Source organism: Ischnura elegans, chromosome X, assembly GCF_921293095.1.
Source record: "Ischnura elegans chromosome X, ioIscEleg1.1, whole genome shotgun sequence".
Lineage (NCBI taxonomy): Eukaryota > Metazoa > Arthropoda > Insecta > Odonata > Coenagrionidae > Ischnura > Ischnura elegans.
The window spans coordinates 69,733,016-69,751,399 of record NC_060259.1 but is presented as its reverse complement, the minus strand read 5'-3'; the positions used below and the strand labels follow the sequence as shown (position 1 = coordinate 69,751,399).

The window sequence follows — 18,384 nt, the reverse complement described above, 5'->3', positions numbered from 1 at the left end:
AAATAATAAATATGTAACATCAAAATAAATTTTTCTAATGTTCAACAAGTTCAAGCTGATAAACTAGTGTTGTGCAGTGAATGTGTCAGTTGGTACAGCAGAAGACTGGTGTTGTCATGAGGGTGTCGGGGGAGGTTAGGGTGGGGGGAATGGTGGGAGATTTAAAGGTAGGGTATCTTTCTCCGTGCATGGGTGTATCCATATCTATGTAACACAGGTCATTGGTTATTTCTGTGTTCCATGCTACTCCATTCAGAAAGTAAGTGGTTCTTGGGTGGATTAAATCTTAAAATATTAATGAAAGACCATGTCTGGAGATTGATGAAAGATTTGGAGTTTTTTGATCAAAAATATTGTACTTTTATTTTATTCGTGTACTTTAATCAAACCAACATTGTCTTAAGCTGGGTATTTGTAAAGTAACAATTAATAGTGAGTAAGATCATTAAATGTATGTAGAACATCACAAAACTAATGAATGTCAGGTTGTATCACTCATGAAAATGCACTACAACAGCTAGATTATAAAATTTTAAGAATTCAAGGAGGGACATCGCCTCTTCGGCTGACTGTGTGATGACGTTGGAGTATGCCTTGGTTGGCCCCTTGTTGTGGAATTTGGGCCCTGTTGCCCCCAGGGACATCTCCTCCTCCAGGAGTGGCAGCGGCATCACCGTGCGGGCCTGTTGCTGGTGCAATGGCGACATTTTGCTGCTGTTGACGCTGAAGCGCCAATTGGATTGCTGCAGCGGCAGCATCTGCTCTTTCTTCTCTGAGCCTACGACTATTTTCTGACTCAACCCTCGATGGTGGTTGTGTTCTCTGCGACCTGCGTGGGGGTTGATTTCTTTCAGCCATCTGAAAGGCAATGAGAAATCTTAGCCAGCTTATCCTATAGAAATCTTGATCACTCATGGTATATTTCAACAAATGTATCTTCAAGTAATAAAATATTTTTTGCCCTATATGACAAGATCCAAAAATTGACCTTCGTGTTAACCCACCAAGAGCTGTTTAATTATCAGGGCAGTACATGAGAATGCCGTGAAATTATGTTAACACTGAAATTGCACCAGGGTCAATTTGTTTCCTTAACCCTTTGAGTGCCAACTGATTTTCTAGGCACTATGCCATAAGTGCCAAGGCATTTTTGCTGATTTTGCAGTAGGTTAGGAAAAAAGGATTAGGTTTCAAAAACAAGTAATTATAAATGTTCAAAAACTTTAGGAAATCTTTATTATAGGTGTAATATTCTATTATATTATTTCATGAATTTCTGGCAATATGAGTTAATTTTTATAATTTAAAGAAAATAGTTAATTTTAAAATAAAATGAACTTTGACAATTGTATGATTAGTTAATTATCAGCATCTTACAGTGACATTGCGTATGGAGCATGATAACGCTCCTGGCTCTTTACTGAGAATTAGGAGGAGTGCGATTGATAGTCAAAATCCACAGCCTGATTGTAAAACACTTTGCAAAATCACAAATTGTTCAATGTAAATAAAATGTTTGATGGGCTATTTAATGTAGATGATATTGAGTTCAGATACACATAGTTTCAAAATATTAGAAGAAGAAATGCAAACCTATGAGAGATATGTGCTTAAATCTCCCAAAAATATAAAAAATATGGCCATATAGGTTATTGATTATCTCAATTGATTTGACTACAAGATCAATGGAGATATTTTAGTTGCAATTGAGAAAAATTATGATACTTTTATTGGTAGATATAACCGTCTAGAAGTCTATGCAGATAATGTATGACTATAGTATAGGTAGTAATCCAATGGGATCAATTTCCTTCATGAGAATCTTAACAAGTATGTGACCTGATTGAAGGGTTTTGTGGGGCAAAAATAAGCTGCCTGAAATCATCTTTTCCCGGAAGTCATCAATGGCATTAGTATATCGTATGATGCTCAAGATGAATCAAGTATTACTAAAACTGATAAATGTGAAACATGAACGTCACCGTCGAAGGACATCTCAGCAGCTTTTATTATAGCCAGTAGTGGCAACTACCAAAATCTGTGATAAAGTTTAAATTTTGATACTCGTACCAACAAGTTACTCCAAGCAAGAAATTATGATATCTTGTCCTAGTTCAATCAAAACTTTTGTTCTAAAATCATGTAGACCCAAAAAGCATCCAGAAATATTGGTGTTGACTGAAGTCTGCTGTGGAAATTTCCTTTCTGATGAGCATATTAATATTTCTCCCTATGATATGGATGAAAAAAATAATTGCTCTTGTTTAAGTCCCAATCAGCGAGATATGTTGGAAATCATTATGAGTGGTATGAAGTGATAAAAGTAATTCACAAACTTGCAATCTAGAGAAACCAAAGCCACTAAGAAAGGATGATATTTTCTATGGTATGATTGCTCAAATTTCAAACCTATATGCTACAGATTAACCTATGTATAACACCTAATTATAGAATATAATCATTCATTTAAGTTTTATTTACTCTATTATGAATTTGCATTTGCATTGAATCTGAGTTGCATTATTTGAACTGCCCTGAAGCATTGGCTGTAATGCCTGGACTGCTCCCATCCATTATACCAAATGTTTTCAGGAGATGGAGGTTTAGAGCCAGGAAAGTGAATACTTCAGTAGGTTAATAAAGGAAGATTTGAAAGACACAGAATGTTAAAATAACCTCAATGTAGAATATAGCTATTAACTTACATTGGCATGGAATAGATGATAAATGGCCAAAAAAATGGCACGAACCAGCGAGTCACCTGCCAAAGTATAAATCAATTGATGTTGCAGCAAATTTATCTATGAACTGTAGATGCTTCCTGGACAGGAGGAGAAAGGTTGTCTGAAATACAACTATTAGGCTCCAATTCCAGAAGCAGATGGAACTGTTCACTACTTGGTGTGGTAACCTCGAAGCCAATATTATAGTTAGTCTTTGTGAAACTGCCTTAGTAGATGGCTGATTCCAAGAATGTGGCCTAATTCCAGAAATTTAGAGCCTATAAATGGCATTCATGGTATTGGGTGACAAGTGATTCATGAAAAAGACAACGTCAGTGAAAGCTGAAATTGTTAAAGTTCAGGATTACTCCATGAAAGGTCTTATACCACATTATTCATGAAATTCAGATGTGTGATAGATCAAGTCAGAAAGAAGAGAAATTAAAAGCTCGAAAAGGGGTGGAATAAGTGCTAAATTATGACTTAACTGAAAATAGGAGGGTGGTTCTTTCTTGTGAAGTTCGTAATCAGGGGCAAAAAATACAGCTTTCAATATTTAACTATTTGGGATTATGTGACAAAGGGATCAAGAGCTAAGGTATTCATTCAGAGAAGCTGCCTAATGACACAGCATGTGCTTCACCTGCAATTTAGAATATAGAAGAAAACGACATGCCCACAATAAATTTCAAACGGAAATATAAAAAATATACTTCTGATGGAATGGATGCTCATTCTAAAAATAGATTTCATATGTTTCAGCTGTGTCAAATGGTGAATTCAAGGAATGTCATAGGTGGTTTGGGTAAATTGAACATAGAAAAGAGCAGTGTGATGGAATAAGATTGGTCAAAATATTGCACTTACTTGAGAAGTCATATAGATATAAGGAAGAAGTACTTCTCCGAGCAACAAATGAAAAATCATATGAATGCAAATAACTTTGCAGTTGAAACTTTTTAATTCTAGGTATGTATAACTTCTATGTTGAGTGTATCAACACAGTGAATCCTTTCTAAAGCATGTAAGAAAAGAATTCTTGATATGAAACTTTTAGATTTCCCATATGATTAATGACCTTGTTTCAGACAAAAAACAATGATTGGGTCGAACTTCACTGCACAAACAGCTGCTTTGTCTGTGTTACGAACAGACACAAGACCATAATCATTCACTCAGTAAACCACACAAGTAAAGAGGAAGTGAGAGTAATAGAGTCTATAATTCTCTGGGAATAATAGATAAATGAGGACACATCAGTGTTCAAGACTCCCTTCAATGGCTTCATTGTGAGTGTTTATTTCATTTAGAGGCAGAACACTAAACTCACTGTTGTACCTTTCCAGGAGCATGGTAATATTATCACATTTATAGGCTATTCGTATGTTTTTGGAGACCATTCTTGAAAGAGGTGTGTCAGTATTGCCCTAAAAAATTCTTGAAAGAGGTGTGTCAGTATTGCCCTAAAAATGTTCTATTAAAGTTTTAACACAAATGGGCATTAACATGAATTTGTTGCTACATAAGAGCACCTTATTTAACTTGTATTCAGTAACAGGATGTAAAAATAGCTGCAGTAAGCACTTCTTATCCATTGTGCATAATGAGCAGGGGGGATCCTGAATATTTTATGGGGGGGCTCAAGGGTTTGACCGATAAACAATCATCTCATAAATGAGATTATAAACAACATACAACAATCATGGTGTGAAGTAATATTTTTTTTTTAATTTACAGTTATTAATATGACATTTTATGCGTGGAGCTCTTAAATAAACGAAGCAAAACGAATGTGATGATAACCGTATAAAAAAGTTTGCCTATTTTTCAAGCGTCTAGGTGGGTCTAACCTAACCTAACCGTCTCTCCCCCACCCCCCTCCCTACATCCGCCTGTGATACAGTGTATGATGAACATTGTTTATCCCCCTTGATGTAAATTCCCTTTGGTGTGCGAGAAGGAGTGCATGAAAAGATTTGGTGGAAAATGATGTCTGAAAGAGGCGGCCTTTTATTTTTCTCAAACTTATGCAGTAGTTAGCGATGATCACTCAATTAAAAAAATGAAAAGGTAAAATTTTTTGCTCTTTGACGCGGAAGGAAAAGTATTCTTTTTTAGATCAAGCTACTGCAGAAATTTAAGGAAAATAAAAGGACGCCTCTTTCAGGTATCAATAAAATAGTTGCAAATTTTGATTGGTTAAATAAGTCCTACTTGCTTATTATGTTTTTCAAAGCCTTTAAGCTGTGCAAAAATAGTTTAAATTAAGTAACTTCTTTAAAATAAACAACAAATATACTGCTCTATGTTCTTTGTTCCACAGTTATTAGTATTTACGTTATATTTCAGTTTTTCCTCCGTGGCTTGACGTACCTATGTTCAAAGGTTCATAACTTTCGTTCTGAGCTTAGTACAATTCACCATTAGCATGCTTATTTCGCATAATAAGACTAACGAAAATCGGTAATGGTTACTAGACACCCCCTTGCATGGTTTTATTTAAAACGTAAATGTAATATAATAGGGTTGAACATGTAAGCAAGTTTTTCCGCATTTGCTGGTACACATTCACAAGTACTTTCACTCTAGCTCTGGGGTTTAGAGCCATAAGAATCAAAAAATATTTAATTACAATGATACATTGTTAAATTTATGACGTAAACTCATGATCGTCAAGGCTTAATGTTACAATTCATCAGATTCCTGCTGAAGCTTAACTCCAAATATATGTCATGATTTGAATGATATTATGTTTTACGAGTGCATTGAATGAAATAAATCGCTTACATTGAAAAAATCTCCACATAGAGTGAAGGAAAAAAATGATATGCGATGTATCGTAAATTCTCTACCGATTATGTTGGGACAACCTGGATCGTATTACCGGAGTAGGAACTAGGAGTTGCAGCGGTCGCACACACAGTGGGACGGTCAACTCCTTTGCCTCAGTCAAGGGCGTACTCGGGATCATAACGGGGGGGGGGGGGGGGGCAAGCCCAGTGGTGACATTTTAGCATGGAAAAGGTGAATGAAACTAACATTTTAAGAAAATTTTAACAGCGCTTTATTAGTTAATGAGATTTTTTCCTTAAAAAATAGTTCTATTTATGTTACGTATCTTAAAATAATACATATTATTTTTTGTGGGTTAAAAGAAAATTTGTTGAATGCTTTAGTTTCATTTCAGTAGGTACTGATTTTGCTTAAAGACTTTTTCATTTTTGCTTCTTGAGGGGGAAGCTACCCCCCTCTGCCCCTCGCTGGGTAGGCCCATGCCTGAGTCGTTTTATCCTGCGACGTTGTATGATGGTTTACAAAGGCATCACCAGGATTAAATCCCGTGACCTATTGGCTCCTAGCGCAAATGTCAACCCTTTGTGACACCTCTGGTCCTCAAGAGAACACTTTTGAGTGGGTAATCATCAGTCCCAGCCTTTCCTACAGAAATCAACGTTAACAAATCTACCGCAACTATAATTGTAGAATAACAAAAAAATTGTAGAAAAACACAGGGGTGCCGACCTAGAAAAAATATTGGGGGGGCCCAAACTAGGGATCTTGCTCCGGGAAATTTTTTAAGTATTGAGTTTTAAGTTTTTTTAAGCATTTTAGAAGAGTCATATGATCGACATTAGAACCCTGATAAATTTAATCTTGATATCTGGACACTCCGGGGAAAATCGAAAAGCCTGGCAATTTTTTTCTCACACCCATAACGAATTTTTGAGGGTGCTCGGGCCCACTCAGGCCCCATGGAGTCGGCGCCAATGACGGTGTACATAGATGTAAACGAATATAAAACGCATGGCCTTCCAAAGTCGATGTTAGCTTGACTTCAGGTTGAAGGCAATGCCACCCTCCTCTATTGCAACTATACGTTTACCAAATGGCGACGTAGCCGTTATTGCTGCGCAAGACAACGTGCCCGTCCACAAAGTTATGCTCGAATAACTGCGGCTAATTTAGCGTGAGTATTGGTTTGCAGTAGGTTAACATATACATTTAAATTATCATTGTTAGTCGTTATTTCTTTAATTTACCCACCTTATGTCTGAAAATCAGCTGATTCCGTTGTCGAAGGACAGGTAGGTGTTGGCTCTTGTCAGTCGATGTATGAATGTGGTTATTGCGTCATGCGGTCACGAGATGCATAAATAATGTTATTTTTTCCGTGAGTGTTTTTGAAGTAATGAAATATATTTCCTTTCCTATAAATTAAATTCATACATATATTTAGGGAGTTTTTCCGGGGTAGAATATTTTTCTGCGTCAAGGGTACATTATTTAGTACTATTTTGTCTTCGCGGGACAAGTTCGCGCCAAAATATATTGTAGGGTAACATCTTTTGGCGTGAACTTGTACCGTGTGAAAAAAGTTCCAAAAAAATAATTTCGATGCAGAAAAATATTTTACTTCCGAAAACCTGGCAGAAAAAATGTGTAAAGAATATTTAACGAACAAGGCGGGAAAAGTTCGCGCCAAAATATGTAAACCCTACCAGATATTTTAGCGCGAACTTGTTCCGCGCTGACAAAATAGTGCCAAATAATAAACTCTTGATGTAAAAAATGTTTGACATTAGAATAACTGGCTGAAAAGATATTGAATTATATTCAACAAATAGGAAATATCTTCCATTCACGGGAAGAATATCAGTATTTACACATTCCTGAGACCACGTGAGGAAAGAAGAATATCCATACATCGGCGAACCAGTGCCAAGAAAGTATCAGTGCCGTCTTTGGTCGTCGACTTAACCACCAGGCCAAACAAATATATCTCCTGAATCTACGAAAAGGCAAAGAAGGTGAGTAAATTAAATAAATTTCAACTTTTAAGATTATTTGTAAGGTATATGCCTACCTACTAAAAGCTAATAGGCACGCTAAATTTCCCACATTTATTTTAAGAAAACGTTGTGGACGGGGACGTTTGTCTTGCGAAGCAAAAGCGTCAAAGTTGCCGTTTTGTTAACTTATAGTTAAAATTGGGAATTCATTTTTGATACACAGTGCTGAAGATGTGTACTATTTGAAGACATTAGTTAAAGGTGTATATTGTTAAGCCTAATCGTAAAAGATTTCTCGTTGGCGTGGCTAGTGTCTCCACGCCGCAGTCGTGAAATCGGCGTTTATTCAGAATTTTCAAAACACCAAACTGTTTTCTTGTAATTTATAATTGAATACCTATGCTTAAAGCTTTATTATTAAAGGATAATCTATTTTACTTAATTCGAATAATATTACTTATAAACGAGTGTAAAAATTTATAAAATATCCCTCCGAAAGCCGTCAAATTCACCATTTTGAACCATTTATCTTAAAATTCAGCAATTTATTGATCTCGCACCTACCGCTTATTATGTTGGTGGGTATTCCATACCCCCACACACTACGTTATTAGTTGTACCTAACCCCCCCCTCAGCCTTAATTCCTTGCTGCCCCCTGTAAAGAAGGGGCTGAATAAAAACGTGGTAATATCTGCTCTTGAAAATAGGGGACTAAAGTAGCATGCAATGTCTGGCTTTTAGGTCATGCTAAAGGAAGCCTGCATTTGCCATCGCACTTAGTAGGAGACTGTGCTGTAATCTACATTATGGGTTTATCTAGGAGCATGCGAATTTTGCGCTTATTAAAAGTAAGCTCAATTAAATTCGACAACATTAATCACGTGATCTGAAATTTACTCCAGGGAGTGCTTGAGGAGAATGTTGGTTGCATGTGCATTCGGATTCCAACTCTCACGCATCGGAAAACCATAAGTTTCAATAGTTCAGCTAGATATTTCTTACTCACACTGCTGTAAGCTAAATTCACCGTTTGCAATCGGCAGAAATCATGAAATGTGACCGTAATCGAAAGATGGACTATCATGGGATACATGCCCCTGGACTGAAAGTCTCATCAGCAGATGTATCATGGATAGTCATTGCGAGACGAAAGATTTCAGGGGGGATGAAGCACCCGAACCCTCTGGTCATGTGACTGAACTACCTTAGAATGGCAAGATAATAATAAGCATGCCTTGGGATTCACTTTTTCAAACACAACATTGACAGGGAAAAATATCTTACCTACCTATTGGCTTAACCAGGAACATCCCTCGGGTGGGATGGAATGGCGACCCCTCTCCCCCAGGCGAAATCTGGTAAACATTTTGAAAGAGGACATGCTTAAAAATACATTTTATATCATTTTTGCACTAAAAATGTAGCTTCCAGTAGATTTCGCTTAACCCACACGTTGCATTTCATACTGTGGGTTATCTCATACTACATTGAATTTTTTCTTTGAACAGATGGGAGGAAAACGGAAAAGGATGGAGATGGAGGCGTCTGAGGGACCATCCGAAACGAACACCCAGGTTGCCGAAAGGTGCCGCGTAGTCGTGATCACCCTCTTATCACAGGATGGCCAAGTTCGACGAATTGATATACGGCCCATACGGAATATATCTCAGGCCCGTTAAGTATGGACAATTGTACTAATTTTTACAACTTTAAAATATTATTTCTGCTCCTTATATTTTTTGTATATCATTGAAACAGCTATAAATTGTTAGATTAAATATTGATCCAATCAACTAAATTAGAGGAAACTTAAACATTTATCTGAGCTCTTGTGGGGGGGGGGGGGAGGATTTATCCCCCAAACCCTTCCCCCTCTGGCTTAGCCTCTGGGTACCATGACTTTGACTTACATTGCTTGTCTGAGACAATTACTTTGATTTTGCCTCGAAATAAATCGCCATTGTATTGCACTAGAACCCACTGACCTATAAATTCTGTCTTCACTTCAACAAATATGTCTAAATTCAAGCTGATTTCTTTAGTATGTTTCTGTCCTGAAAAACTTTGATTCGTGTTGCATATCATGAAAATGCTAAGGATATCTGGTGCTGCATGAATTTTTCCCACGGCTTTAATTTGATGATGATAATATTTATATAATCTTCTCCAGCACTATAGAACTTGAACAAACAAATATTGAACAACAATACAATACAACTTGTCTTTGAACAAACTTCTAAAGGGACTACTGCAAAATCCTTGGCAGATATCATTTTGATCCTCACTAGTCTCTCGACATTCAGTCAGTTTTCCAGAATTGCATTAAATGGAACTGATATGAGCTGGATTTTTCAGCTTAAGGTAGCCTGCTATTCATTGTCGTTTTGTCCCTTTCATACTCTTTGATGACTTTGAACCTAGATTAGGTACTTACATATTTCAACATATTTGTCTGAAATTCTTAGTAAATACTCATAATATCCCCTTATGAGAAGACAAATAAAAATTCTCAAACACAAATAATCATGTATAATTGTAAGTTTCTGACTGCTCAATGGAAACAAGTCAGTCATTACAGAGGGTGCCCCCGAAATTGAAAGCTGCATTCAGAATTAATTGCTGTCATCAGTGAAAGTTTTGGTTAATAGTTTTAAATATATAAAACTCATTATTTTGCAAAATGTAAGGAACTTGAAAATTTTGTTGGTTTTTAAAATTTAAATTTCACTTATTTTTGATAATATTACTTTTTTGCAGATGCAGGAAAAGGGGAGAAAAGGCAGAAGTAAAAATGAAGAGTATAAAAATGTAAATTGGGTCTACCCGACAGCTATGAATAATAAATAATCAATGATTTGATTCCTTCATTGGCGTTTCATGTATTCTTCCTAGATCCTGACCCTGACATTAAAATTTGGTAATATGTGAATGAAACACCCTTGGTTGAGGGATTAAAAAAAAGAGTCATAAGTTATCTTTTTTTAGTTCTGTTTTTACTTAATATAAATTACAATGTCATATAAATATCCTTTAGCCGCTGGGAATTGGATTGGACTGTCGAGTAGTCATTTAGTAGAAACATTACAGTTACCTTCTGAAGCAGTTATCACTTATTAAGATAATTTATTTTCCTGAATCGCATAAAGACCTTAATTTGGGATAATTTCTTTTTTCCCTAGCTGAGTATCCAATGTTTTCCATCCAATGAAGACGCGGAGTAGAGTTTGACTTGCTCGTGTTCATTATCCGGTCCATTCCTGCTATTATCAATGGAATGTTTCCTGTCAGATGTCAAATGTATTTTTTTAAATCGCACCAGGCATCGCAGAGTATTTTTCCTTCAGTCTCTCTTTTGAGGCTTTTACGTATGTGGTTGATGCTTTGCTGAAATGTGCATTGAATGTGTATAGGTGGAGCAGACTGGTTCGAAAGGATATAAAAGTAAATGCGTTGAATTGAATGAATAAAAGATTTGCAGGAAAAGATTCAGGCACAAGAAAAGAGAAGACATGTATATGATAGCAGGGTAAAGCAAATGTAGAGAAAAGAGAGGAATGACGCTGGGTTTGTAAAAGAAAGCGGTCATCAAAGATCGGATTTGATCTATAAAACATTCCAGTCAAATGGTCCTAGCTAATGGCTACTGTTCATATGGGTAAGGTATTCTCTCATGAGAATTATCAAAGTGTAGCTAGGCAAAATATTAGGTATATTTCAATAAACATGGAAATAATACTATAAATAAAATTAGTCCTCTCTTATTTACTCAATCATAGTATCAATTTCCACCAAGTTACTTTCCAAAACAATGTGATGCTTTAATTTCGGTAATATTTGAAGTACTATTGATACATATTATAGTTAATACTTCTGATTCTCATTTAAGGCAAGGTTGTAGAACCTAAAGGACATTTCAAGCTTAGTTCAGATACAACTGTTGTAATCAGAGTCTTATTTAAAAATGCATTTCTCATTCAGAAATGAGTGTTCGTGGATCATATGCATAGCAGTGGGGAGTGGTGACAGGGGTAAGGACTCCCCAAAAAGGCCAAATCCACATGAAAATGTCGCCCGCTTGGTACCTTGAGCCTTGGTACAATTCTTTAGTACGTAATTCATGAACGTAGATAGTGTATAGTGTGTGCGATGGTCCGGAAAGCCTGAGGACCTTAGTTCCATACCCGGTCTAGTGGATTACTTTCTCATGGCTATAATGTGATTTTCACGGCCATTAACGTGGCAGGATGGAAATTATACACATCCTGGTGGAATGTTCGTCCTAACGATTAGATAAGTTGCAACCTAAGGATGACTTTGCTCTGTGGGGGGATCCCAGGCAAGGGTAGATCATAGATTTTTTCTGGGGCCTAAGAGTGTGAGTGACAGGCCAAAGATTATCTCATATTTGAAATTAATAACAACATATAAAAATTACTATACAAAGTATTATCATTATTTTTAATATGATAAATGCAAATTAATAACATATATGTATAGTGGCAATAATATTTTTCGAGCCCTTTTCCCACTTGGGTGATAATTTTTTTCGAGAGCTGATTAGCAAAAGGCCAACTCTGTCTTCTTGACTGGGGCTAAGGTTAAAAATATCAAGGTTCTGTAATGCAAAAAAAAACGAACCAAGTCATAGCCATGTTAAAAATCTTGTCTATTTTTTCAGCGTCTACGGGGGTTGGGCGTGAACATGCCCCCCTAAATCCACCATATTAACCCAGGTGACGAATCCCCCAATATACATCTTGTTTATGTGGTTCTTTCCATTTCACATTAAAAAAGAGGATAATTATAACTTAACGAGTTTTCAATTCTCTTGGTAAATATCAATATTATACCTCCCTTATGTGATATTATGTGAATAATAGTCATCATCATATTCATGAAATGAAAATTTTCACTGTACAACACTACCGCATCGTCATAAGGTGGGTGCCACTGATCCGTTAATTCTTATATTAAAGTAGGCCATGGGTCATGGTATATTCGAACAAGCGGACAGCTAACAAAAGGAAGAGTCAAAAAGACATGAAAAGATGAGAAATTGTATCATCATCAGAGCTACCTCTCATGCCCTGAAATTTACAAAGCTGAGTATTTTAACAGTTTAGCAGCTAATGCCATTCTTTTTTGCAGAGGTGCTGAAAAGAGAAAAAAACTGCACCCCAAATGATAAGCAAATGATTTCCACTTCTTAGGGCCCAGGCAGGTGTCAAAAAAATTAATGCTAAATTACAGTAAATATGTGCATAAATATGGATAATTTGTTATAGACCTCTGAATTTACTTTGTATAAAAATGTGCGGAGTCATCATCCTGTTTGCAGTTAGCAATCGTGACAAGAGCAAACAGTGGGCTTGTTGATTTATGCATGGATGTATTATTTTTGCTGCTTTTCTGGTTAGTTCTGAGCATGGAGTGCCAAAGACGTCAGAAAATTATCCCATGTGTTGTGATATTATTGTGTACATTGCCAAACTACGACACAGCTCATCAAAAGTGGGGAGGAAGCATTTCATTCATTGCCTGCCTTCTAGATGGAGACCACAGCCACAACCACAAGGGTCTATACTCCCCTCAAATAAGAAAATTCATTTAGGAATGTGTTTAGAAAAGCATGCGGTTTTGATGAACTGGTCACTATTATCGTTCTACAAAGTGAACTGAACAGGAAACAAATGGGGGCATCTTCCATTTCTTCTTTCCAAAATACTGTTGCAGAGATTAGCATGTTTGGTGATGAATTTTGTGATGAGTTATCATGTGGTTCCGAGTTTTAGGGACTATTGGTCCTCTGATCCTGACGAGCAAGTGCCGTATATTGTCAATAATTCACAATATAATGTCTGGAAGGAGTTTTGAGATCATTAGGAACACTTTGTGATTCAAATATGATAAAGAAATACTTGTAGGGCTGGAGTTTTGCAGAAGGCTTGTACCATGGAGGATAGTGGGACCAGTTGCATCCAGTCAGTTTAGCATATGTAAATTTTCTCCAGGGTCAGTGTCTAGTAAATTTATCTACACCAAGAGGTAACACACGGCATACAAAACGTAAAGGCAGTTTCCCTTCTGCCAGGGAACATGGTACCGAGAGCAGGTTATAATACTGCATGCAAGCGTCAGCTGGAATACTGGAAACCAGTGGCGCAGCGAGGGGGGGTTTTGGGGGATAAAACCCCCCCCAGAGCTTAGAGAAATTTTTGAGTTTAATCCATTTTACTTACATTAGATCAGTATTACTTATAGAATAGTGTTATGATTAATCAAATATCCCTCAGAAAGCCTTAAAACTCGCCATTTTGAACCAGTAATCTTAAAATTTTCTGAAGGAGGGCCCCCGTAACTCATGCGTACCCTGGTAGGTATGCAATACCCAGCACCCCAAAGTATTAGTTGTGCCTAAAGCCCCCCCTTGCCCTTTATTCTTGGCTGCGCCACTGCTGGAAACAATACCTCTAAATTGGGACACAGCAAGCAACATATTACCTCCAGCCTTCCATTTCCAGAACAGTCACAAAGCAAAAATTTAAACCCATCTCAATGTGGGGTAGCTATTGCATTCAACCTCAGTTACTGTTTACGTGGTACTAATATCGTTAGCCATTCAATTACCAATCAATTCACGTGAAATAATACCAATTGTCACTCCCTTATGGTCCATAGGGACATATGTGTCCCATGCCATATAAACACTAATTTTGTCAAAACTAAAGCACAGCTGCAAATTATTTTGTACTAACTCCATAGGCTAGATGCACATAAAGTCTAAACTGAAAGTTCTGTTATAGTTGACCTTGTCATTGATTTGTTATAAAATATCAAATTCCCGCTTTGTAAACAGCATTTCAAGTGAAAGTTGTTAGCAATGTGGAAACAGCAATATGTAAAGGATATCATAAACAGAATTTAAAACTAGAAACCAATAGCCTATCCTTCAGTAGAACCTATTGTTACAATCATTGACCCTCACATTTTATTTTGAAAGAATTCAGAATATTTGGGACATGTATGTCCCTTGGCCGTTAAAAGGGTTGATCCTTATCGCCTTCTTAGACGTGGAAACCTGTACCACCACAGTATTTATCTGTTAAGTATTTCCCGAATTCAAATGCATACTGCAAAAGGAGGAACTATAAATGCAATCGAGGTCATATCATAGGAATAAACACAGGACCTTTGATAAAAAAAAGAATGGCTGCAAACTTTAACCTGTACGCGGTCAACTCATATTTAATGAGTATGTGGTTCTTAATAATGATGGAACTTAAGTTTACTGAGATATAAAAAGCTAAAGAAATAGATTCAATTCAGTTGTAGGAACTAGAAATAGGGGCTGTATGCAAAAATATCAGAATTGCAAACATGGTTGTAATATATAAAAACAGACACAGAAGGATAAATCAAGGTCATTCACTAAAAAAATAAAAATAAATCATGAAATCATAAGTCTATGAAAATATGGGCGCTATCGTATTAATAACATTTGCTCTGAGTGATACACCTGAACACAGAAAGAATGCTGCATACTGACCACATTTCGTTTATGAGGAAAATCTGGGTTATTGGTATTTTTCACTGAAATGTAAACTCATACATGCTATTCACCTCAGTTACCTGATTGTCAGATATTTATTTGGTGAACCACAGGGGGACAACAATAATTCCATCCCTTGGATCACAGTCAACCAGCCCTTTTAAGATGTTGGCAGATTTGTTAGTAGAAAATAATTGCCGCTGCAACAATAACGATGACAGTATTCCTATCTTCACCTCCATAGTATCAAGAATAATTACGGTGGTCAGGATTATTTTTTAATTCAGGAGGAGTGAATCTTGATACGTATAACATCCCTATGTGGGAAAATGTTTAGGCATCCCTGGCAAAAGTATACCATTAGTAACCAGTAGTTGAACGCTAACTTCAGTGTTTCCAATGTAACCCCAGACCAAATTCATAAAGCTTATATTTGTTAACCCCTGTCTGAGTTTGATCAGAAACAGCTGGAGTTCATCATTAGCATGCATGACTTTTGAAATCCCACCTAAGGATACGGTGGAAAATATGCCGCTGCAGATTCAAACTCTGTATAGTACACCAGTTACCCTTTTTTTGAGTCAACAAGAGGATACACATGGGATAGCTGAATGGTAATGCTGGAGTAGGGATAATGCTTAGAAAGAGTACTAGAATGTGTGTTAAAAAGCTACCTGTAGTTTAATGAAAGGATAGTAATGGTGAAGATAGAAACTATACCCGTAGCTACTGCTGTGGTGCAGATTTAAATGCCTGTATCAGATTATGAAGATGAATAAGTACATAGAAGGTTTCCACCAAGAAGCCCCTCTCTATGCTGTATGCAATATAGAAAAACAGACACAGAGGGATATGTATATAACCGAAGTAGGAGGGCTGATGGAGACCTAAGTGAGCAACCAATTATTAGTTTGTTAAGCACTTCTCCGATGGCACTGTGAGGGCTTATCTTATTAATTAATTTAACAGGTATTGAGACAAGACAATATGTAATAGAACTCCTGAATGTAATAAGGTCATTATTTTATTTTAAATCACTTCTCTAGATTTTCTGCAGCCCCACTTGTTGGTTGGTGGGTGGATGGGAGGATAGAATTTATGAAAAATTCCATTTGGTTAACATAACTGCTGTTGAAGTAAATGGTGAACCATTGTCTTTGACAATCTGTCCCATTAGCCCTTGTGTTGAAAACATTCCTTGTAAATAATTTACAATTTCCCAGTTCTCTTATTCTTTAACTTGTGGCAAATGTATTTCAATATTCTTTTTATGATTTTACCTACATTATGCCTGAAAGACAATTGCATATGACACAAAGGCGTACCCAGGACCAAAACTAGGGGGGCAAAAGTTTAAGGTAAGATTTTAGCAGAGAAAAGGTGAATGAAATCAACATTTTAAGGAAACTGTAATGGCTCTTAATTAGTTTTCAAAATTATTTCCTTGAAAAAATTTTATTTGCCTTAAAGACATTTGTAATTTTTGTATCTAGGGGGGGCGCCCCCTGCCAGCTGCCCCCTCCTGGCCCTTGCTGGGTACGCCCATTATATGACACGCGTTGGGCTGAGACATGTCGTCCATTGATGCCACGGCCACTCAGGAAACCCTGTGGGTACCACAAACTCTTTAATGGGCCCATAATCCCAGACGGGGACCTCCGTCCCCCCACACTTGTCTTCACTAGGGGTGCATGGGGCAGAGGGCACAAGAGAGTACGCCGTCGCCTCCTGCACGAGGCACACACACACCATTATTTTCAAACCCAATTCATTTTGGAAAGCATTTATTAGTGAGGAACTAAGAACTGAGTTTGTTGAAATTAAACATTGAAAACGTCGTTACAAAGAATTGTCCTAATTTTCAGCTAACTGATGAGGAGATGTAGTATTTCATTGGTGTATTATATTTGAATGGTTATGAACCGCTTCCCCACTGGCACATGTACTGGGAGAGTGCAGATGATGCTGGAATTCATTACTTGTAAATTCAATGAGAAGAAACTTATTCGAGGAGATTTTAAGATTGTTACATGCATGCAAAAATGGTTTTATAACTCCAGGCAACAGAATGGAGAAAGTGAGACCTTTCCAAAATAAGTTGAATGAATCATTCATTGCAAACACTCCAAATGAGAGGCATGCATCAGTTGATGAGTCCATGATTCCTTATTTCGGAAGGCATGGGTGCAAACAATCTTGAGGGGCTAAGGCACTGTGGGATGTGATGAACCCAGTACCAGGCCCCCAAACAATAATTTACCTCAATCAGCCCATGTGAGAAATTCCTTTCTGCATTTTGCAGTTATCGCTAAATATGTATATGAACTGGGACTCTTATGGTGGGCAGCAATACCATTTTTACTTTAAATTCATGAAAAAAAGGAGGAAATAAGGAAGTTTCTTTTTCATTGCTTGTGAATGAAGTGAGATATTACCTGTGAGTGAACCACCCCATTTCCCCCATTATTCAATATATGCTATTGGAACCCATGTATTATTTCACTGTAGTACACAGTGGCGGCGCATGCGTATACGCATGTCAGCAAGTGCACACCCAAAGATGAATAAATTATAAAAGAAAACTATTTCTTTGCAACGAGAAGGATAGAAGTACTGTCTGCATATGCAATAAACCTGAGCCTCCGAACGCTACAGCTATCTCCTTTTCGAAATCACCACTCTACAAGTGTGTGATCCCGTGGCATAATGCCGGGCACATTTTCGGTCTGTGCGATCGCTTGAGGGTGCTCTGGCGGGACGAGGTAAGCGTGCTGTTCAAATGGGTGATGGGAGTGGACTCAAAACGATGCGAGTGCGCACGTGCATATTTTTGGTGACTGACTAGTAGGTAGTGTAGTGGTGTAGCCGTCACCTACACTACCTGCGCCAAGGACCCTAGTCCGTCTACAGAGCCATCTGTAACGAAATATGATGCTCATGGATTAGGATTAACATAATATAATTAAATAATCCTATATATCTGCTCTAATGCACACCCTAGATAAATTACCACCATTTGCCACTGGGAGTACATCCCAGAATCTGTTTGAAAATGGAAATTTTAAATTTTTGACAGTACTACGATACCATCAAATCCCTATTGCTGCATATTTCCACTTTTTTTTCCTTTTGTTGTTTGAAAAAGTGTAACTATTACTTGCTTACTACCACTAATTGTTATCTGAAAGTATTAATTACTTTTTACGTGTCTCCTGGAAACACAAACTTCATGGAGCCCAAGTTAGGTGAATTAGATTATCCCCACCCATATAATTCCACCAAGTTATTACGATAAGTTCTGCTGTCACTGACCAAAGGATA

The 18,384-nt window shown here is 37.1% G+C and overlaps 1 protein-coding gene and 1 long non-coding RNA gene across 2 annotated transcripts; one reads left to right on the top strand and one right to left on the bottom strand.

Annotated features, from left to right (window-relative positions):
- Positions 1 to 364: 364 nt before the first annotated feature.
- On the bottom strand, positions 365 to 6,825 carry LOC124171776. Its single transcript, XM_046551099.1, has 2 exons — positions 6,768 to 6,825; positions 365 to 858 (listed from the first exon to the last, which is right to left on the bottom strand). Exon 2 carries the CDS (start codon positions 856 to 858, stop codon positions 541 to 543), a length of 318 nt encoding a protein of 105 aa, XP_046407055.1. The 5' UTR covers positions 6,768 to 6,825; the 3' UTR covers positions 365 to 540.
- Positions 6,826 to 7,406: 581 nt separating this feature from the next.
- Positions 7,407 to 10,379, top strand: LOC124171777. Its single transcript, XR_006867954.1, has 3 exons — positions 7,407 to 7,531; positions 9,023 to 9,193; positions 10,272 to 10,379. It is a non-coding gene; the product is annotated as an uncharacterized LOC124171777 (long non-coding RNA).
- The last annotated feature ends 8,005 nt before the right edge of the window (positions 10,380 to 18,384 follow it).